Source organism: Rhinolophus hipposideros (genome assembly GCF_964194185.1).
Source record: "Rhinolophus hipposideros genome assembly, chromosome: 16".
NCBI classification, from domain to species: Eukaryota; Metazoa; Chordata; class Mammalia; order Chiroptera; family Rhinolophidae; genus Rhinolophus; species Rhinolophus hipposideros.
In genome coordinates, this window is record NC_138062.1 from 57,293,561 (window position 1) to 57,316,551 (window position 22,991).

General features: G+C 57.9%; 1 protein-coding gene across 1 annotated transcript; it reads right to left on the reverse strand.

Annotated features, from left to right (window-relative positions):
• Nucleotides 1–1,716: 1,716 nt before the first annotated feature.
• On the reverse strand, nucleotides 1,717–14,936 carry NRTN (neurturin). The gene is made up of 3 exons (XM_081076229.1): nucleotides 14,521–14,936; nucleotides 4,994–5,169; nucleotides 1,717–2,318 (listed from the first exon to the last, which is right to left on the reverse strand). The coding sequence occupies exons 2-3, from the start codon at nucleotides 5,160–5,162 to the stop codon at nucleotides 1,894–1,896; spliced, it is 594 nt and encodes a 197-aa protein (XP_080932355.1). The 5' UTR covers nucleotides 5,163–5,169; nucleotides 14,521–14,936; the 3' UTR covers nucleotides 1,717–1,893.
• Between the last annotated feature and the right edge of the window lie 8,055 nt (nucleotides 14,937–22,991).

Here is a 22,991-nt window from a genome sequence, read left to right on the forward strand (position 1 = left end):
GGTGCCCCTCTTGGAGGGTGCAGTTCCAAGTGTGACAGATGGCTGAGCATGTAAAATGGGGGATGTGGGTCTGTGTGTGACCCTGTCTAAGCCCCACGTACGTGGGTGGCAGTCTCTGTGCCCTGTGTGTGTGTGTGTGTGTGTGTGTGTGTGTGTGTGTGTATGGGGGGCATGTGCTGCTGAGAACCCCAGGCCCTGGAGTCTGCGGAGACAGCTGTTTACGTTTCAATTCTTTGGCGGGCTAAGCCAGAGCCCTGTGGTTGGGATGTTGGATCGGGGGAGACCAAGGCCCCAGGAGGCCCAGGGAGGGTACACACACACACAGCGCCAAGCTTCAGGGGCCACAAACCCAGGCTTCAAGGCCAATCTTCCTACTGTGTGTCTTGGGCTCAGCAACTTCCCTCTTTGAGGCTCTGGGCCATCAAGGATGGGTAAACTGAGGCTCGGCTTCAGCAGTGTCTGGGGACTCAGACCATGGTTGGGCTGTCAGCCCAAACAGTGGAGGACTCCACCACCCCAAATTTCAGAGTCAGATACTGTAGGGGTGGGATAGGGACTCCAGCCAGCCTTGGTCCTGAAACTACGTTCCAAACAGACCACTCACGGGTTGGGGCCTGGCTACCAAGCGCTGCTCTCAGGGCTCCCTGGAAGTCCTGCCTGTTAGCTGCCTTGAGTTTCTCTGGCTGCAACTTGGGGCCTGGGGAGCAGGGAACTGGGGGATGTTCCTGCCCGGCTAGGTGATCCTCCCTGGGGGCAGCTTCTGATTCAAGCCCTCTAGCTTCTGGACGGAGACTGGGTCTGGAAAGGATGTGGTAGTTAGAGGGTGGTCCTGAACTCAGATGTGTGGGAAAGCGGGGAGGGGCCAATCTAGGGGAACCGTAAAGGAAGTTCCCTTGGGAGCCCCCAGTATGAGGGGTGGGAAGGGAGGGGTCCACGCCCCTGGTCTTTCTTTCCTATGCCAGCCCAGCGCCTCCCACCCCCGCCCCTCCTCAGACCGTGGGACCCGCCGATCCTCGATCCTCGCTCTGGGAACGCAACACCCCTGGCCGTACTGGGCCTGCCAAGCATCAAGGTGACACCGCGGGCAAATCTAAACACCGCGCCGCGCTTTTTCCATCCTCCGCGGGGGCTCGTCGTAAATCCCCCCTTGGAGCTCCGGCCAGGGCTTTTATGGGCCCAGGACCTAGATCCCTCGGGACCGGCTCTGCCCCAACAGGCGCCGGTTTCGGGCTGGACGGGGCTGGCGCCCGCCCCAGACCGATCCCCACAGGGAGACGGACAGCGCGCGTGTATTTTTAGCTAGTGAAACAAGACAGTGGCTCCGAGTTCCCTCTGGTGAGGGCAGCCCGGGACCACCTGGACCTCGGTCTCCTCATCTACATTCGGCTCCACTTTCCCTCCGCAGACGCGCGTCTTGCTGGGGGTTGGGATGGGCCGCGCTGGGGATGAGCGCAGGGAGCCGCGGGGGGGGGGGCAGGAGGATGGTGCCCGCGGACACTGCCCCCCCGCTCCCCGCTTTCCGTCTGTACCTGGGGACAGGACCCTCTCTGCATCTACTTTCCTTTTCCCCCAAAGTAAAGGGACCTACCCACCACCTTGCAGGTGGTGCCCTAATCCATGCCCCTTTCCGCAGTGGAGACGGTGCCACTTCCCCACACGCCCTCGTGCTTCGCCAATAGGCACCCAGCCCCCGGTGCCCAGAATCACAACCCGGCTCGCTTTTCCACACTTTATCTCTGTACAGTTATCGCGAGAGTCCCGAGGCCCCGACGGCACCTTCTGCGCACGGGCAGTCAGTCTGTCACGCGGTTTGCCTGGCGGCACGGGGTGGGGGCAGGTGCCGTCGGGGCGTGGGGCGTGGCCGCCGTCTGGCCAGGGTCCGGTGAGGTAGGGTCACACGCAGGCGCACTCGCGCGCCGACAGCTCGTGCACCGTGTGGTAGCGGCTGTGCACGTCCAAGAAGGACACTTCGTCCTCGTAGGCCGTCGGGCGGCAGCAGGGCTGAGCGCGCACCCGCTCCCGCCGCACGCGCCGCCGCTGGCGCAGGCGCCGCAGGCCCAGGTCGTAGACGCGCGCGGCCGCCTCGCACGCGCCTGCGCAGTAGCGGAACAGCACCGTCTCGTCCGACGTATAGCCCAGGCCCAGCTCGCTCACGCGCACCTCGAGTTCGTGCAGCCCGCACGGCCGCGTCCCCGAGCGCGCACGCGCGCGCCGCCGTCTGGGCCCCGCCCGACGGCGCAGACCCGGCGAGCGTCCGGTCCAGGGCGTTAGGTCGCGCAGCTCCACCGCGTCTGGGGCTCCCTGCAGCAGTGCACGGTCTGCGAGGGGAGGGAAAGAATGCAGTGGGGATCAGTGAGTGGGTGGGTGGGTGGGGGTGGGAGTCCCCTCCCCTCGCTGTTTCGCTGCAAAAAATGCCCCTTGCGGGTTAGCTGGGGCGCTACAGCATCTACCATATTGCCGCCCATGCACCCTCTCTGGTTGGTGTTGGAAGGGTGCGTATCCCGACCCCCCCATGCAAGACCCTCAACGCTACCAACAGCCCTCTCTGGACCCTGCCCCTCTACTGAGTGCTCACTCTGAGCAATGTTGGAGGGCTGCTTCCCTCACGCTGGGCAATATGGTGTCTAGCTCACGCCGAGGTCCCCACCCAAAGTCCCCACATCTTCTCTGAGCTTCTGGGCTTGTCATAAGGCCCCACCGTCCTACTCCACTGTGCAGTGGGACTCAAGTTTCTCCATCCAGAGACCCAAATCGGGGTGTTTGGACTTTCCAGAAGGGGAGCAGCGGGCACTGAGGCCTGCGTGTGAGGCCTGTGTGGGGAACCCACCACATGGGGGGGCAGCAGCTATTGTCAGGGCCATCCCCATATTACAGGTAAGGAAACTGGGCACCCAAAAGATCAGAGACTGGGCCAAGACCACACCGGTAGCAGGTGGCAACGAGAGAGACAAACCCAGACAGCATTCTTCTCGCCTCCATCGAACGCCCAAGTTTGGCCCAAGTCCAGCCCTCTTCTCCCACAGTTGCCAGGAGGTGCCTGGAGTTACAGATTCCCAGGGTCCCATAGCCTACGTTCATTTCCCAAGAGGCTGGCCCTGCCCCAGTAGAGTAAGTCCTCATTTAACATTGTCCATAGCTTCTTGGAACTGCGGCGAAACAACGAATAACAAAACCAATTTTACCAAAGGCTAACTGATATAAACAAGAGTTAGGTTCCTACAGCATCTCATCAACATGTTCAAGGAAATGAATGATTTTATTTAAGGACCTGTTGTACTCAGCAGCCCCGGGAGAGAGGTGCACACATTGGAATGGCAGGCAGGGGGCTCCCAGCCTCTGAAAGGTTGCAGTCACCCTTGTAGTGGGGAGAGGAAATCCTGAGTTTAAGCCCCCACCTGCCCCCAAGGCTGGCGCACCTGGCTGTCAAATAGCTTACTGGGAGGCCCAAGGGGGTGGGGCTGTGTGTCACCCTGGGGGTGTCTGTTCCGGCAGGGGGGTCTCAAAAAGTAGACAAACGCAGCATCTGATCCTAGTTCTGCCACTGTCAGCCTTGTACAACTTCAGGCAGGTGACGGCCCTGCTCTGTGGCTCAGTTTCCCTGTATGCTCCGTGCAGTTTGCAGAGTCCCTGCTGGGGCTGGGGCTGAGGCTGGGAGGGTGCAAAGTGGGAGGAGACTGACCAGCCTCCTTTGAGTTCTTACAGCCCAGGGCAGGATTGGGATGGCCAGCCTTGTCTCTGCTCTGGGGTTAGGTTCCAGCCTAGCTCACTTCTGGTGCCTAAAATTCCACCATTTAGTGTGCCCACCCCAAAGATGTGCATCTAGAGAGTTATTCCGGGGGTTGCCAGATGAAATACAGATGCCCAGTTAAATTTGAATTTCAGATAAACAGTGAATAATCTTTTAGTGTATCTGTCCCTGCCTCCCTCCAGCAGGCCTGGCCACGTGCACAGGGTCTGGAACGCAAAGAGATGAGATCTCTCCCCACCCCCACCTTCCCAAGCCTGAAATTCTACCATCAGCACATTAGTCCCGGGGCCTAGAACATTAGGCCTTTGGAGGATCAGGGGCCACTCCCTTCCCCCAGTATCACTGGGCCCAGGGACAGGATACAGGGCAAGCAGGCACCCGCCCATGGGCCATGGGCCGGGACCCACCCTGGTGAATTACCCTGTTGGTGCCTTGCCCCCAGGTCCTGGAGCACTGACTTTTGGGGGCCCCACCCAGGTTTCTAGGACCCAGTGTCCTGGGAAGGACTGCCGCCTGCTAGGGAAAGCGGTGGGGGCGGAAGTGAAGCCCATGCCGGAGGCCACCCTTGTCCATTGTAAAGACAAGAAAGAAGGATTGTGTGGGTGAGCACGCATGCCCCCACCAGCGAGCGCCATGCACACACCCGCGTGCGCCTACACCTCAGCCACCCGCGCTGGCGCACGCGTGGACGCGCACACGATGTCGGGGCCCAAGCAGAACCTGCAGAGGGCAGGCTCCAGGGGCGAGTGGGGAGTTGGACAGGATGGCCACGCCCCCAATGAGCGTTTGCACTTCTCTACTTCCCTGCCCTCCCCCCACTACACCTCTCTCCCACTCTTGTCTCTCTCTGTCTCTATGCCTTTCTCTATCTAACCGTTTCTAGGTCTCTGTCTCCTCCTCTTCTTGGACCCTGTCTACCAGGGCAGGTCACGGGGGCCTCAGGTCCAGCCTCCCTCTCCCCCCACCCCCTGCTACGATGCGAGGGCCACCGGGCCGAGTTCCCAAGTCTAATCTCCATCTGGCCCCTGAGGGCCAGAGCCTAATTCCTTGTGACAGCTGAGCCGAGAGACCCCAGTTCCCAGGAGCTATGCGCCCCACCCTGCCAGCCTGTTGGGGGGGATTTGCACCCTCCCCTCACCCCATCTAAAAAAAGCCTCTGTGGCCCAGCTCCACTGCCTGAAATTCCACCAGTATGGCCGCCCCTGTGTCGGGGGTATCTGACCCAAGACTGGGGAAAGGGCTTACACTGGGCCAGGCGGGCGATCCGGGCGTCCAGGGTGCGAGGTGGCCGGCGCAGCGGGGCTAACGCGGGTCCGAGGCGGTGGCTGAGGAGCAGGCCTTCCCGACACATCCAGATGGAGAGCACGGAGCTGCAGAGCACGGAGGCCAAGGCCGCCGCCTTCCAGCGCTGCATCCTCGGCCTGCGGGCACGGGATGGTCAGCCACACGGCCTCCCTCTGTCAGGCAACAAACGGGCACGGGGCACTGGGCCAGGCACTGGGCCAGGCACTGGGGACACAGTAGGGCCCCTGATTTTGAACCACTCCTGCTTCATGGTCAGTAATAACAGACATGATTCATCAAGGAACCACGGAACATGGTTGTGAAAAACGCTGCCAAAGAGGGGGTGGGCACGGTGCCAGGGGTAGGGGGAACCGCCCTCATCTGGGGGGTCCCAGAGTGCTTTCCTGAGGACTGAGGAAAGTTGAGACTTGAATGAGACTTAAACAAACGTAGGAGTTGGCCAGGCAGAAAAGAACAGCATCACAGGCAGGGGGAACAGACAGTGCAAAAGTCCTGAGGCTGAATCCAGCTTGGCAATGCCAGCCTGGGTGACTGCAGCCCAGTGAGTCTAGGGGAAGAGTGAAAGAGAAGGGGATTGCCAGCAGGGGGCACTATGGGGGGAGGGTAGTGAAGGAGCTGGTGCTTACTGTTTGCCCTAAAATAAGACCTGGCCGGTTAACCAGCTCTAATGCATCTTTTGGAGCAAAAAATGAATATAAGACCCGGTCTTATTTTACTGTAATATAAGACCCGGTCTTATGTAATATAAGACCGGGTCTTATATTCATTTTTGCTCCCAAAGATGCATTAGAGCTGGTTGTCCGGCTAGGTCTTATTTTAGGGAAAACACGGTAGAACACAGTCTGGGAGGCGGGAACTCGGATTGAGACTTTGTTCCCTACATATCCAGGTCCTTTGGAGTGAGTTCCTGCCTCTCTCAGAGCCTGGGTTTTCTCTCCAGACAGATAAACCGATGCCCAGAAATGGGCAGCGATGAACCAAAGCTGCGCTCGATCCACTTCCAGGCCTTTGCATAAGCCGGGCCTTCCACCCAGAACACTCTTCTCTCCCCCTTCAGTCTCAGCTTGGACGGTGCCTCCCCCAGGAAGCCTTCACTGACTGCCCGCCCCCACCCCCACCCCAGGCCCTAAGCATCCCCCATTAGGACACCCATTAGGTGCTGTGACTGCTTGGGAGCTTCGTGCTCAGTGCATACAGTAGGTGTTTAATAACCCACGCGCACTCCCACCCCCACCGTGTCCAAGCAGCTCCCTGCCGCTGGGCGGCCCCCAGCCCGCGTTTACATTCCCCCAGCCGGCTGCCTGGTGTCGGCCTGCGCGGGGGCCTGGCGACCCGCCCGGTGTAAACATTTACACGGAGCGCTGAAAGCCGGGCTGGACGTGGGTCAGCGCCTGGGCTCGGCCGCGGGGTGCCTGGCGCCCCCAGGCGCGCTTCTCTGGCGGAGCAGTCTGCTTGCGGCTAGGCAGAGCAGTTATTTGCCTGAGATTTGCATAGGCCAGGCCCTGTGTGGATTAGTCGGAGCGTCTCTCCCTCGCCCATGAATGCCCATGAATGCGCTGGCACAGGACCGACACCCACCACACAGTAACATTGGGCATTTATTAAGCGCCTGCTGTGTACCAGACCCGGTGCTAAGCCCACGAGAGAGGCACAATATCTCCATTTCACAGCTGGGAAAACCGAGGCACAAAACGGATGGGGAGGGGCTTATTCAAGGACACTTAGCTAGACAAGGACCTGGGATTCGAGCCTGGGTTTTTTGACACAACACATGCTGCACACCTGGGCTGTGCTTGGGAGCAAATGCCCTCTGGGAGTCACCCAGAGGACTTGCCGCTCTTCGATATCACAATTTTTATTACTGGTGGTGGTGGTGGTAGAGAATGAGCTCCTGGACTTAGGCGCCTGTCATCAAACACTGGGCCGGCCTGGACATCGGAGAGCACAGTGTGTGCAAAGGTCTGGCTTGTTGAAGGAAAGGGGAGGCCCTGGTGGTTGGAGTGGAGTGAGGGAGGGGAAGAGAAAGAAGAGGTGAGGGCAAGGAGGTGATGGGGGCAGGTTGTGCAGGGCCTCGTGGGCTGCAGGGAGAACATTTCATTCTCAAGTTTGTGCAACAGAGGTCAGCCCTACATTTCTCAGGTGCCCAAACCCACCCCCTTTATTCTTGTTGAGAGCCCACTGGCCCATGTGGGAATCGAACCGGCAGCCTTCGGAGTTAGGAGCATGGAGCTCTAACCCCCTGAGCCATCGGGCCGGCCCACCCCCTTTATTCTTAATGAGCACCTACTTTATGCCAGATCCCCTTCTACAAACTCAGCACATATTAACTCATTTCAACCTCACAGGAGTCCTTATTCTCATTTTACAGATGGGGAAACTGAGGCCCAGAGTAGTGACATGACTTGCCCAAGGTCACCGAGCTGAGATTGAAACTCTGGTGGCCTCAACCCCTGAGAGGGGGAGATGGGCAGGGAAATCCACCCAGGCCCAACACTCAGAGGGCATGGCTTTCTCTGGACCCCAGCACCCTGCTTGCCCTCACCCAAGTGCCTTGGTTTCCCTTGTAGGCTGGAACTGGGCCCCTGCACGGTACCAGGCTGTGGCCTCTGTCTCTGCTAAAGGCTTAAGAGGGGTCTGAAAGTGTGGTTGAGACACCAGCTCAGAGATGGCCTGGCCACAGGAGCTCCTGGTGGCCTTGGAACAGCAGACCCCCCCCTCCAGCTCTGATGGGGGGCAGGAAAGCAGGGGGGCTGACAGTGGAGGGGGCCCAGCAAGCCAGCTGATAAGCGTGTTGGTAACAATGGGCCTTTCTGTAAGGGGGTCACCCAACTGGTTTGTCTCTGGCACGGACCTGACCAGGAGGGGGTGATGAGGGTGTGGCGGAGGGCACAGGGGAGGGACCAGGTGTGCTTGTGTCACGGAGGACTCTAGACTTGGGGAAGTGGATTCTCTCCCAGTGCACCTGGGGCTCACACTCACTCACACCCAGCATTCTCACGCTTGCACACACTGTATCCCATTCACACACTTGGGTGTTTTCACACTCACACGCTCAAACACTATCCCATGTATACTAAGTCTTTTCATATCATCATGCATTTGGACGTTTTCACACACACTGAAACCCTCACAGTCACCCACTTGAACACTGACACACCCTTGGGAGTTCTAACACAAACATGATTACACCCACACACTCAACTTTTATCACACTCACCAACTTGAACATTACCACACACGCCAGTGCTTTGCACTCACACACTTGAGTATGTTTCTACTCATGCATCTGACACTTGCACACGTGCACACTACCACATGCCTATGCTAGTGTGTTTCACACACTCACGGTTTCAAGCTTGGGCATTTTACACTGTACTCAAACACGATCCCGTTTGAACACAACCATGTTCACACACTGGTGGGACACCCTCATTTTGGCTACATGTTCACTCACACGGGGGCACACGTGTGAACACACCCCAAGTGCTGTTGGGCCCTTGGCTGCCAGGACCCCGCAGGAACAACGAGCAGCATAGACACGGTGGGCTGAGAGCAAGGCGCGTGGAAGCAGAGGAGGCGGAATGACCCAGGAGAGACCACTGGTGTCTGGCCCAGGTTCACAGCTGCTGGCATCTCAGACAGGGCCTGGCCAGCGGTCCCTTCCTAGCCCTCAGACAATGTCCAGACCCTGGAGAGTCCTCACTGCCGGGGCAAGGGAGCATTCTCCCTTCTTGGAGGCCATGCCAATCTGAATTGCAGCAAGAGGCATCAGGGGTAGACCTCCACCTCTAGCTAGAGGCCACAGAATCCCTAGGGCTAGGGCGGAGAGGGAGGGGAAACTGAGGCTCAGAAAGGGGCGATGAATAGCTTGAAGTCACATAGCCAGGCAGATCTTTCCAATCATCCGAAGAGCAGACAGTCAGGGTGAGGGTGTGTAGGTGTTTCTGGCAGCTTCCTTGGTGGTGCCAAGAAATGCTGCTCATTATCCTGGTACCCAGGAAACGCCCTGGGGCTCCACCTTTCCACAGAGCTTCCCAGGGGACACCCACCAGGCATACCTGTTCCCAAGGTTAACAACCTCTGTCCTGAAGAGCTCCTGGCCTCAGGAACGCACCTGCTGCATGCTTGTTCCCAGGGAGAGGAAAAACAAGAGGGGACTCCTCCTCCCTCGATCCATTTATCCCTCTAGTGGGGGGAGGTCTGGAATTGGGGCCCGCCCATTGGGCTAACTCCTACTCATCCTTCAAAGCCCCTAAAGCCTCTCCTTTAGGAAGCGTTCACTGCTCCCTATCTTAGCACCCTGGCCACAGGTCCTTCTTTCTTACCCAGCCCTGCAGCATGGCGTCTATGTCCACGTCTGTCTTTTCTGGACTGTGGGTTTCTGGAGAGGCAGGTTGGGCTGGACTATCGCAATCATTCTCTTCACAGAGGTCTGAGCTGGCTGCAGCTCCCCAGTCTCCACACCTTTTCTGTGTGGGGCCTTCCTGCATGCGTACCCTCTCCTTCCTCTCCACCTCACTCAACATGTCCTGGTCCTGTCACCTGGTCTACCCACCTTCAGGAAGTCTTTGAAGGGGCCGCCCAGCACCGTGGGAATGCCAGGGAGGGCACGGGAGAGCTTGACTGGGTGGCTGGTGGGGCTGTCATCACTGCCCACGGGCAGAGCAAGCCAGACTGTGAAGCCATATGGGAAGACGTGGGGGTAGCCTGCACACTCGAGGAAGGGTGTGTGTCTGTGAATGCTGCATCACGTGGGTTCCAAACCACTGAGTTTGAGTTCCTGCCCTGCCTCTTCCTGGTGGGGTAACATGTGCTCCTCCCCTTCTCTGAGCCTCAGTTTCCCCATCTGTACAACAGACTGCCCAGGATACCCTCCCTCATTTGCAGGGCCATTTAATTCAGTGAAGTCCTGCAGAGCAGGCTGATGGTAGCTGCTGAGCCCGGCCCTCAGACACATGTGCTTGCACACCCATGCCTCTGTTTCCCCCATCAGTGCTGACAGCCCCAGGGCTGGTAGTTGGGCCTGTTCCTAGGGCAGCCCTACTTGTCTCCTTTCCCCAGAGGCTCCCCCAAGGGCTCACTGATGGGGGTTCCCTGGGGTTCCACTGATGGGGGAAACTGAGGCCCCATGACAGGCGGGACCTGGGCCTCTCTCAAGGAAAGATTCAAGGGTTCTGCAAAACAAGAAACAAATTCCACAGCCCACAAAAATGTGCCCCCTCTGTTGGAGGGCCCCAGAACCCAGCCCCACCCCATGGTGGGGACGGGGAGACCAGGGCAGCCGTAAGCTGGTGATGCACATCTGGGGGTAAACCAGGAACATCTGGCTAGCACAGCTGGTTCTGATGCCACATCTCCATGGGCCAGGGGCCAGCCTGTGGGACAGCCTCATGGCAGGGCACAGAGACACCCCCCTCCGACCCTTCCAGGGCTGGCCAGAAGTGGGGGCCTAGCCTCTCCTCTTCTTTCCCCACTCAGAAGCTGCCTGCTGCCCAACCACTAGCACCATTGCTGGCTCCCTGATACTCTGAGAAGCAAGTCTCAGCTCCAGAGCTTGTCTTAAGCGGCACTGGGTCTGTCTTCACCAAAGTGCAGCTGAGGGCTGAACAGACAGAGTGACTTCTGGGGACAACTGTGCTGGTTGTAATAGTAAAATAATAATAGCTAATACTAACCCTAGCGAATAACACCGCTGGTGTATGACTCATAGCAAGCCATGGACTAGTTTATCCCCATTTTGTAGATGGGAAAACTGAGGTCCAAAGAAGTGAAGTGACTTGCTCAGGGTCAAACAGAGCGTAAATTGCCAAGCTGGGATTTGAATTCAAGTGGTTTGGCAAATGCCTACTCATCCCTCAAAACCCCAGCCCCAACACCCCCACCTCCATCTTATTAACCACTGTACCATATGGCCTCTGTAACAATAACAACAGTAACTTTAACACCTTGGAAATATTGGCTGTTCCATTTACTTAGTGCCAAGCACTGTGCTAAGTGCTTTCTGCATGTTTAATTCTCCCCCCAGTCCCTGGGGAAGATGTTATTATTATTAGCCCTGTTTTCCACACAGGGAAACTGAGGCTTGGAGAGGTAGAGTGACTTGCTCAAACAAGTGGCTGAGCTGTGGTTGAACCTGGGTCTGACTGCAGACTTTTTCTCTAAATGCCTCCACAACCCTTGGATTCTGAGTAATGCCAAGGGGGAGGAGAGGTCCAGGGAGGGTGTGATAGGCTCTGCTGTTTGCCGGGAAAGTGGGGCTAAGCTCCAGGGAAGTAAGAGGTTTCCTCGAAGACAATACAGCAGAGCAGAACTAGCAGGTAAATAAAGGGCCAGATGGCAGAAAGCCCAGACAGCAGGCTGGGCTCTGCCCCCAACACATTAACTCAGCAAATACTTATTGAGCACCTACTGTGTGCTGGGCCAGGCACAGAACTCAGGATGGCAAGGCCAACCTGGGCCCCGCCCTTGCCAACTCATTGCCCAATCAGGGAAAGGGATGATAAATAAGAAATGAATATGGTAATTTAGATGTTGACAGTGCGAAAACAACAAAATAAAATGAGGTGAAGCAATAGTGACTGGGGCTGTTTTGAGGTTGAGTGGCCAAGGAGTGCTTCTCAGAGGAGGCAGCATTTGAGCTGAGACCAAGGGAAGCTCTGGAGAGAGCATTCTAGGTGGAAAAAACTGCAGGAGCAAAGGCTGGGAGGCAGGACTGTGCCTGTTCAAGGTGACCCATGTGACGTGTGACGGGAGCAACAGAGCCAGGGACAGTACGAGGAGAGGTAGGAGAGGTCACCTGCAGGGTCAGTCCTCCATTCCCCATCAGTGCCTGGAGTCCTCTTCCTGCACCCGCCCCTGCACAGGCGTAGTCTTGGGGAGGCTGGGCCGGGAACTGTGTGTGTGTGTGCGTGTGTGTGTGTCTGCATGTTTGTGTGTGGCAGGTCCATCAGCTTTTCAATCCAAAGTTTCTGGCCCGGCTCTCTGCTGCTGGCCCGTAAAATTCCCACCTTGACCACACAAGGCTGGTCTGGGCCTGGCCCTGCAGGCATCTGGGTGGGCGGGAGAGGGCTCCCTGGGGTGGGATAACAGGATCAGCCTAATGAGGCCTGGCATAGCTGAGCAGCTGGCGTGGGGCCCAGCGGGTGGTGTGAGGGATGTGGGTCCTCTGGGAGTTGCCAGGACGACACCACACAAAGCTGGCCATTTGACAGAAAGGGAAACCAAGGCACAGACCCCAGGTCCAATTCAAATCCTAACACTGGTTTCCTGGGAACCAGGGTACCTGAGTCACCTCTTCCATCTCCCCAAGTTCAAATGTTGCCTCAGGTCCCAGAAACATTGAGCTACTTAGGTACCAATGGTGTCCTCCCTCTGGGCCTGTTTTGCCAAGTGGAAAGTGATATCCCCCTGAAGCCAGCGGGGGCCCCTCCTCTAATTTCTTACTTGCTCAAGGTCCTCTGCCCCACCTTTTGGGACCAGGAAAAATCTATCTGCAGAGGACTCCCACAGTCCCTCAGCAAAGACGGCCAGGACAAGTGACACCAGATGAGTTAAAGACCCATTCCTCTCTCCTCTGTATTTCCAGTTTCCACCTCTAGGAATCTGCCCTTGAATGCCCCAGCCCATTGCTCCCTCTGACAACCTTTCAGAACAGTCTCTCCTACCTATACTCACCTTGGCACCCTGGATTTACCACAGCCAGCCATCCTATTCTTTCCTGCTTCCAGATCTTTGCCTGTGCATTTTCTGCCACCTGGAATGCCCTTCCTTTTCCCACTCAGAAAACTCCTACTCATCCTTCACAGCCCTAGCTCCAGTGAGCCTCCCCAGGAAGTTTTCCTTGACCACTGTACCCTGAGGTAGAGCCTTTGTTCTTCCTCTGGCCTCCACCCTGGGTCTAAGTCTGTCGCCCTTGAAGGACAGGGCTCAGGAGCCTTGATACCAAACAGGCAGTACTACCAATGTTATCCAACAAACATTTGTTGAAACAATCTTTTGATTGTGTGCTTGCGCCTGGCTGTAAACTGTTTGGTTCCTTCTCCTGCCCTAGACTCTTTATAGCCTCTGTTCCCTCCCTGAAAACTGAGGCCTGAAATTTGAGGGACAAGTGCTAATGGTGGAATTTCAGACAGTGCCCCGCTGCAGAGGGGCAATGTTTGGTTTTCTGCTCTGCACCCCTAGAACTAGCTCTTTGCAGCTCATTGAGGATGGGCTGGAAGGCCCAGCAGTAGCTTTGGAAACCTGAATCTCAGGAGTCCAAGGTTTGGGAGGGGTGTCCAAAGGGCCCCAAAGCAAGGGGTTGGGGGTGGGGAGAAGCTGGCAAAGCCGGGAGTCTTCCCTCTGCTGACATCCGCCTAGACCAGTCACGCCCCATTGGGGCTTCCTCAGCCCCGGGCGCTTGGAGACAGACAAAGAGTGTCATGGAACACAGAGAGAAGGATGTTGGGCAGGGAGAGGGCAGGGAGGGCAGGCAGGAATGAGGAAAGTCAGGGGTCCAGCCTCCGGCGCCCCAATCCAGGTCCCTGGCCCTGCTCCCTGGAGCTGGGCTGGTGGCCCGGCCTTGAAGGTAACCACAGGCCCACTGAGTAGGGCCAATGGCAGCGCAGTACATACAGGTGCTTCCTGGGGAGGGGGCAACAGTGACAGCAGTCCCTAGAGGGGCCATTTCCCTCTCCAATCCCAGGGCGAATCTGCCCACTGTTTGCAAGCCCCTCGGCCAGATGACCCCTAATCCCCAAACCGCACCAACTGGGAGAATTTTGAGACTATCCTGAGCAAGAGAATGCCTCTTTTTCAAAGCAAGAAAGTGAGGCACAGCCCCCACTCCTTCAAATCCGGGTTTTGCCCTTAAGGGACCCCCCCAAAGAAAAGGGTTTCGCGCCCTCTTGTGGCTGAACAGGCGGCTCCAGGAGCCAAGAGAGCCAGGCCCTTACCGGAGGACACCGTGTCCCCGGCGGCGGCGGCGGCGGCGCGCAGGGAACGCGGCTGGAACGCGCCACTGACAGATGTTTACTTCTGCGCGCAGCTGGGCCGCGACGGCAGCTCCCCGCCCGGGGTCTGCGGGATCGGGATGCCCCCCAAGGCCCCTCGTAGACCACAAGGCAAAGGGGTCTCGGGCTCGCCCTCCTCGAGGCTGCGGAGAGGATTCCGGCTGCCCTCCCTCGCTCCCACCCCTCTTCAGACGCACACATGGCGGTCGGAAGAGTCAGAGGCGCGCCCGCCCCGTCGGACAGGGAACCCCCCCATTACAGATCCTGACTTGAAAAGGAGCTTAACATCGCCCTCCCCACCCCGCTCCCCGACACACGCGGACCTGTCGCCAGTTGATCCCATTCGCGCGCCGGTTCTCAGCCCAAGGAGAAAATCTGGTCCACCCCGAGTCCCTGGAATGCCCCCAGGCCTCCGTACATGGGGCTGATCTGCCCCCACCCCAAACCCTGTGGGCCCCTCCACTCGCCCTTGCTTACCTGCTAGGGCGCCCGACTACCCGTCAGTGGCCGTGGCGCCTGCCACCCGCGCCGGCCCCAGCCCCTGCCCCTGCCGCCGCGACCGCCATCCGGGCCGCCTGGGCCCGCGGCACCCGGGGGAGCCCGGGCCGGAGGGGGCGGCCGCGGTGGGGACGCGGCGCGGGCCGGCCCATGGGGTCCCCCGGGGTTCGCTCAGCGGCGGGCTGTGGCCATGCCTGTGGGGCGGGGTCGGGGGCTGGGGGTGCCCTGGACGGCTGGCGACTCGGAGGGCGCGGAGGGCAACGGACGGCGCGGGCGGCCTCGGCGCGCGGCGCGGGTCTCCGGAGCGGTAGCGCGAGGGGCCCGGGTCTCCGAGCGGCTCCACGGCGCGCTCTCCCGCCGCCTCGGCCGCTCCCGCCGCAGACAGCTCCGCCGGCGAGGGGCCGGGGGCGGGGCCGGGGCGGGGCCGGGGCGGGGCCAAGGGCGGTGGCTCGGGTTTCCCGGGACGGGAGCCGCCCCCGCCCCGCCCCCGCCCGAAGGGGTAGGAGAAGCGCAGGTGGCTGGGGTGCCGGGGCCACAGCGCCCCCCTAGACGGCGATCTCCCCGGGCCGGGAGAAGCCGGCGGCGCTCCAGTGGGAAAGCGGGGGCCCCAAGACTCCTCCTTCCCAAGGGCCCCTCCTAGGATAAGAGTCACAGCACCCCGACGCCACTCAGCGCCACTCAGCGCCCACCACTGCACTGAGGATCTGGCCTTACTGTCAGACCCCCGGGTCCTGCCTGGTCCTCTTTCGAAAAGCAAGGCCCCAAGAAGTTCCCTCATCGAGGAAGCCCTTTAAGGAAACTCCCAGAGCAGCGCCCCCTCAATTAGCTGTTTCCCATCCCCACTCCAGGAACTCAGACGGCTCATCTTCCGTAAATCCAGGGCCCCAAGACGGCCCCCCCAGACCCACCGTGCAATTAAGAGTCACAATACTCCCCCCGACGACGGTGACAGCGGCCCTCAATCTCCCCACCCCAATGAGGATTTGGGGGCCCCCTAGCCCAGCTCCAGGTCCTCTTTCCAGAAAGCTAAAGAAGCCCCTCCTGAGAAAACCATTCCGGAGGCCTGAGATGCGAAGACTTTCCCTAAGACAGCAAGTGATACCCTAAGACTAACGACCATACCCGCTGTCCACAATGGTCCCATCAAATGGCAGCTCACGCCAATCTGGCTTCAGAGCCCTGAAGGGGATCCCTTTCCTACCCGTGGCTCCCGACGGCGTCCTCCTGGGCACCATGACCCCGCCTACTCCCTAACAGCCGAGCGCCTAACCCCACTGGGACCACTACGATGGGCTAGGCGTTCCCAAAGCGCCCCCTGGCGGCCCCGGCTGACTGGGGTGGATGGAGGGGCTGGGTGGGTGGGGCTGGAACCGCTGTGGCCCCGCCCCACCCCGGCCTAGTTACTGAGAAACATCTCCTTGTAGCCCCGCCCTCGGCCCCCGCACTCAGGCTCCTCCCTGCGCAATCCCAGCCGCCGCCTACGTTCCTGAGGCTGGTTGCCCGCGTTTATCACTCCCGCCGCCTGATTTCTGGAAGTCTCTTCCCTCTAACCCAGGCTGCCTGCATTCAAATGATCCCAGCAGCCCGGGGGTTTATATGAGCACTGAGCTCTCCTAGAACCCTACTCTCCACCCCAAACACACACACACACACACACACACACACACACACACACACACACCTGAGACTTGTACAATTTGCACTACTGTTCAGTGTTCACGGTGATGGGGGACAATTGGGCAGCCTCATCCCGCTGTTCGTCGGCTCATGCAGGTGTGGAATGGCTGGATGTGTGCTCGGCGCGGTGCATTTGCAAACTGGGTGTAGGTGGGAATGGGACTTTGTTTGGGGGGGGGTATGAGAGTGAGCGTGGGTCAGAGAAGTGGCAGCGCCCAGCTGTGGGGTTTCAGTCCAGAATAGAAAGGACAGGGGTTTGTGCTCTGTGTGGCTTTGGGCCAATACTTCGTCTCTCCGTTCCTTAGCTTCTGCATCTGTATTATCAGCAGGTCCTCACAGGGTTGTGCTAAGGACTGAGAGTGAGCATAAGGACGTGTGCCAGGCACGTGGTGAGCAACGTTCAAGTGTCCTTCATCATTGGTGTTGCCATGTGCTCACTCCCAGTGACACGCACACCTTCAGGGAGGGAATGGCATGGCACTGATGGCCATTCACACACAGATCCCCAAGCTTTTGTTTCAGGCAGGGTCACACCTACCACCAAACGCATTCTCACAGCAGGACACCCTTATGAGATAAGCCCCTTTCTTACACACATCGGTCACAGCCACCCACTTCCTCCCCGTGCTGACACTCACATTCATACAGGTGTCCCTAACTTCCCTCCCATTCAGACACACTCATGCACACAGACACGAAACTCACACTGCCTCTGACATACACACACGCACAGTTTTCTGTAGAGACACAGACACACGTGACCTTCACACGCTGATGAGCCAACCCACTGCCCCTAGAGTAGCTACAGGCTGTGGAGTAGGTTTGCTGGTGCACACGCATGCACACTTGGCACATTGTTACACTCTCCCAAGCGGCTTCGTGCTGGTACGCACGCTAGCACACACACAGTGCTCACACAAAACCCCGCGACTATCACACACTCTTCCGAGCACGACAGCCACACACGCACAGGAAACACGGAGACACTGTCATGTGTGCGCACACACGGGGCTGATCTGGGAGGCACAGCCCCCTGCACACACGAAGCCCTGCCGGGAGTCCACCCCCACCGGGCCAGCCACATTAAGCTGTCACCAGCTGTCCCTCGGGCTGCCGCCTGCTCACCCCACACAGCCTATGCCCCCTCCCCCCTACTGCTGGGGGCCTTAGGGGCGGGGCCAGGCAGACACATGGGGAGCAGGACATGCACATGTGCCCACCATGTGAACGCTCATAAAATGGTTGCCCTGGCAACAGCGACTTGAAAGGCTTGGTTCTTCCTCTAGGGTGGGTGGGAAAGCGGACAGGAGGTGGAGACACCAAGACCCACGCCCACCTTCCATCACAGGTGAGACTCGTGCCCACCTTCCACAGCGGGCGTGTGTGTCCTACACACGGATACAAACACATGTGGACGATAACCCGCCACACTCAGGCCCCCAGAGACCCAGCCCGACTCAGGACAAGCCCCATGTGGCCACAGGAGACACAGGTGTGATGCCCTCACACACCAGTGTGTCACCTCACACAGCCCAGCATCCTCAGCCACTCTCTGTCACCAACACACACACTTTGTCACCCCCCGGACAGGCAGTGACAGACAGTTACCCTGTCACACCAGCTGACTCACACTGCCGCCAGAAACTGGGGAACCTGTGGGCAATCCTGCCTCCAGCCCCACCCCCCTAAAGGAACTATCTGTACCCTGCCGCCCAGGAGGCCGAGGGGATTCAGGGGTTGGTTCTATATGCAGGAAACACAAGTATTTACAATAGTTTATTTTTAAACCTTCCTTGTCCCACACAGGCTGCTGTGGGTGAGGGTGGGTAGAACTGAGCCTTGAACCTCCTACACTAAGAGTGCAGCCCGTGGGTCGGGGTTGTGGTCTCTCCTGAGCACCAATGTGCAGAAAATGAGGAGAGGAGCAGGGAGCACAGACACCTGGCTCCTATGGCTGATTCGAGCCTGTTGGTCCCGGGGTCAAGGCCGAAACAGGGGTGGGACAGTGCCTGGGTGGCTGGATCCCAGTCTCTGCCACCTGTTCGTGGTGTTTGCCCAGGAATTAGTTCCACTCCTTCACGGCCTCCTGTGATGTCGCCCCCAGGTAACTCCAAGCAACGTCTCCTCCTCCCCAGCCTGCTCTGTGCCCACTTGGCAGTTGTGAAACTCGAGGATCAGAGAGGTCAAGATGCTGGCCCAAGGTCACACAGTGAGGAAGAGGCTCAAACCTGGGGCTGGATGACTCTAGAATGTTCAGCCACTGCCCCTGGCCACTCCTCCACCCCTGTCTCCCAGGGCTGGCCCCTTGCCCTCCCTGGCCAGTCTCTGCTCCCAAGGGAAGTGTTCTGTTCAAGAGTGGAGGCCCAGGCGGAGGTTGTGGGAGGCTGGCGGCTGCTGGCCAACACACAGACTTGGCCGGTGGAGAAGTTTCCATCTTAGTGCCAGGAGCTAGTCCAGACCCCACGGACCCAGGGCTGCACCTCAGGACCCGCAGGGACCAGCTGTGCAGGGATGGACGTGGCCAAGTGCCCTCTGTGTCCTCTATCCTTCCAGCTATCCCCAGTTGGAGCATTGCCCATCTCCACACACCAAACATTGCCTTTTCCTCCAACATGCTAGTAACCAAGCTCACTAGACCTCAGTTTCCTCATCCGTGAAATGGCTCCCACATTTGTTTTGTGCCCAGCACAGGGCCTCGGCGGTGGGTAGTATCACACTCCGAGAGGCTCCCCCTAACTAGGCGTCGGGCTGTTGATGTGGCCATCATCCTTGCCCTGAGGTAGACCATGCTAAAAGCAGGGAGAGAGGCCTCAGTGTGCTGACAGGGTATGCAGCTAGACACACTCCTGACCGCGGTCAGAGCAAGGGCCTCAGGGGCCACAGGAGGAGCTGGCTGGCCTCAGCCAGGATGGGGCCCGCGAGGCTTGCAGGCGGCAGGAAGGAGCCAGCTGGTTCCAGGAGAGGATGGGAAAAGCAGGACTGGCGGCTGTCCCTACAGGGCCATTTACAGCCACAAGTCACAGGTTGAGGGTCCTGTCCTTGGGGCTCTGGGTCAGGCTGGCCAGAGGGACCCAGGTGGGGGCTGGGCCTGGGGTTATGCGGGCCCCTGTGGGGGCCAGGGTGAGGCGCTTCCCCAGCTCACAGAGGCACAGACCCCCCCCCACACACAAGCTACAAATGTGTACACTGTCACACACACAGACATATGAAAGACACACAGACACACCCCAAAGTCACTCATACTCAGCAGTGACAGAGGCAAATATGCATACACTGTCACACACTCACAAACACACATACAAAAGCCACAGATATGTACGCAGTCACACACACAGACATACAGTAGACACACAAACTCACAGACACACATTCATACAGACACAGTGATACACAGACGCCCCCCAAAGTCATTCACACTCAGCAGTCCCAGCTGTAAATGTGTATACACCAATACACACACACACACACACACACACACACACACACACACACACAGCAGCCCTGCAGCACATCCACCCTGGCACCTGGCTCTCGTCACCCGCCCGCCCGCCTGCCCGCCCTGCCATCTCATGTCCTTGGCCCGGGGCTGCCCTAATCCCGATCTCGTGTCCTGAAGCCAGAAGATAAGGGGCAGCTGCAGCTCCAGATAAAGGAAGCACAGCCACAAATCCGGGGCGGCCCTGGCAGCAGTCGGCACTGAGCCCGGGCCACACCTGCCTCTTTGCTGCCAACCCCGTCCCGCTTGGCTGAGAGGGACGGAGAGAGGGCATGGGGGAGATGGAGGAGAGGGCGAGGGGGAAGGGGGAACAGAGAGGGCGAGAGACAGAGGGACGCAGAGGGAGACACACTCATAGAGGAAGAGAAATGTGGAGAGAGATGAGACGCAGACATGGAGGGAAAGAGAAATGTAGAGAAACATACCGTGTTTCCCCGGAAATAAGACCTAGCCGGACAATCAGCTCTAATGCGTCTTTTGGGGCAAAAATTAATATAAGACCTGGTGTTATGTTATGTTATGTTATGTTATGTTATGTTATGTTATGTTATTCCAGGTCTTATATTAAAATAAGACTGGGTCTTATATTAATTTTTGCTCCAAAAGACGCATTAGAGATGATTGTCCAGCTAGGTCTTATTTTCGGGAAAACGGTATGAAAGAGACAGAGGAACACACAGAGAACAAAATACAGAAAGCGTATCCCCACACACATTCTGGTACAGAAACAGGAAGAATAAAAGAGACAGGTAGAGAGAGAACTAGTGACTAAGTAGGGAGCGCCAGCTGCGCCTTCCCCAGGCCCTGCCCCACCCCCACTTGGGTGCCTCAGTCATCCTATCTGCTCAGGGGCCCCGGTGCCACCTGCCACCTTCCTGCTTTGGAGAATGATTCAAGCCTGGTTCGGGGCAGTAGGACACCTTCCTCAATGTACCCACTCTCTCCAGTGTGACCCCCAGGAAGCCTTCAGTTCCCTGCCACAGCCTCAATGAAGGTGGAACCCCTAGGGCAGTGCCCCCTCTGTGCCTCATTTTCCCCAGCCATGATAAGATGTATTCACTCAGGAAGTGTTCATTGAGCACCCACTGTGTGCCAGGCCCTGTGTTGGGTGCCGAGGACACAGAGTGACCAAGGCAGACCCAACTCCCACCTTCCTCGGCTCACCATTTAGTGGGGAAGACAGGTGTGTGGCTTCAGAATGATCAGGTGGTGATGGGGGACACTCAGGCAGCTGCAGAGCCTGTAGGGGGCACTGGACCCATCCCCAGCAAGGGGCCTCAGAGAGGCTTCCAGAGGAAGAGGAGGTGAGAACTAAAGTGTGAGTGGAATGAGCAAGGTGACTGGGAATAGGGAACAGACTTTCTGGAAGAGGGAACAGCATATGCAAAGGCTAGGAGATAAGATTGTCTCATAGGAAGTCTGGAATGAATTTGGTGTTTGAGTTTAGGGAGTTAGGGGGTGATGAGGGACGAAGCTGGGGAAGACAGCAGGGGCTGGGTCATGCAGGAACCTGGGAACCATGGTCCAGGGCTGGGGCAGTAGGGAGCCAAGGGAGCAGGGGAGGGCCACGGTCAGATCTGTGTTGTAGAAGGAACTGTGGGAAGCCGGGCTGTTGGGGGCAGAATGGGAGAAGTCCTGGAAGGCAGGATGACGAGAGAGGGGACTGCCTGGAGAGACTGGAGGGAAAGTAGGCAGGACGTGCAGACTGACAGGCTGCGGGGGGGATAGGCAGGAGGAGAGGCTGAGACCCTGCTCTCTGTTCAGGATGGTGTGGCAGTCCCTGGACAAGGGACCCCTGCAGCCTGTGGATTCAGGTGCAGGTGTGATGAATGCCTGTTCCCTCCATGCAAGGTCAGAGAGAGAATAAGTGAGTTAATGCATGAAAAGGGCTCACTGGTACACAGTAAGCACTCAATAATGGCTCAACTACTGGTAAAAATTAATATCATACTGTCAAAATATAATAAATAAAAGCAATTAATATTGTCATTAATAGGGCCAGCCTCGTGGCTCAGGCAGTGGGAGCTCCGTGCTCCTAATGCTGAAGGCTGCCGGTTCGATTCCCACAGTGGCCAGTGAGTGGGCTCTCAACCACAAGGTTGCCGCTTCAACTCCTCGAGTCCCGCAAGGGATCGTGGGCTCCGCCCCGCTGCAACTAAGATTGAACAGGGTACCTTGAGCTGAGCTGCTGCTGAGCTCCTGGATGGCTCAGTTGGTTGGAACACAGGCTCTCAACCACAAGGTTGCCGGTTCGATTCCTCGACTCCTGCAAGGGATGGTGGGCTGTGCCCCCTGCAACTAACAACAGCAACTGGACCTGGAGCGGAGCTGCGCCCTCTACAACTAAGACCGAAAGGACAACAACTTGACTTGGAAAAAAGGCCTGGAAGTACACACTGTTCCCTAATAAAGTCCTGTTCCCCTTCCCCAGTAAAATCTTAAATATATATAGTCGTTAATGTTAATAGCACACAAGGGCCCATCCACAGCTCCCCCTCCTATAGGAAGCCTTTCTGATTGCCTTACACAAAGAGCACAGAGCACAGGGCAGCTCCCTGGAGCCCTGGGAGAGCTCCCCGTGGAGGCTGAGGCACAGAGACAAGAGGCCATATTCCTGAGGTCTCCGTCTGTGGGCCGGTTTCCCCACCTGTCCAACTGTCTCCCCAGACTGGTTGGGGTGCCTGTGGGATGACAGGGGGAGACTACTGGGACAATCTCAGAGGGCAATGGGATAGGCATCTCGGGAAGAAGAAGTGAGCTCCTGTTCCTGGAGGTGGGTTAAGGGAGGTGGGTTAAGGGCTGGGCAAGAAGTTTCACAAGAACTGTAGCAGTTTCTTCCAGTTTTAGATTCCTGGATTCCACCATTTTATTCCCAGATTGTCCTACAGAGGGCAGCCCAAGCCAGAGACATGGAAGATTAACTGCTCTCCACCTCCCACCCCAACCCCGCCCACTTCCATTTTCTCCCAGGCCTTGGAAAAACTGGTTCTGAGCCTCTTGTGGCCTCAAGCAAATCCTTTCCCTCCTTGGCCCTCAGTTTCCCCATCTGTTACACAAGGAGGACACTCCTCGCCTCATGTTGCTCCCCAGGGAAAGCTTTGTCAAGTTTAGCAGTGATATGCAAGGACACCTAAGGGATTGGTTGCTCCTATCCAGCACTATGTTTATGTAAGTCAGGGCAAATAACACTCATAAAGTAATAACGACACTAATTGTTAACATTGCTATTCATTAAATTCTTACCTTCCAAAAGAGATTTTTTTTTTAATTTTTTAAC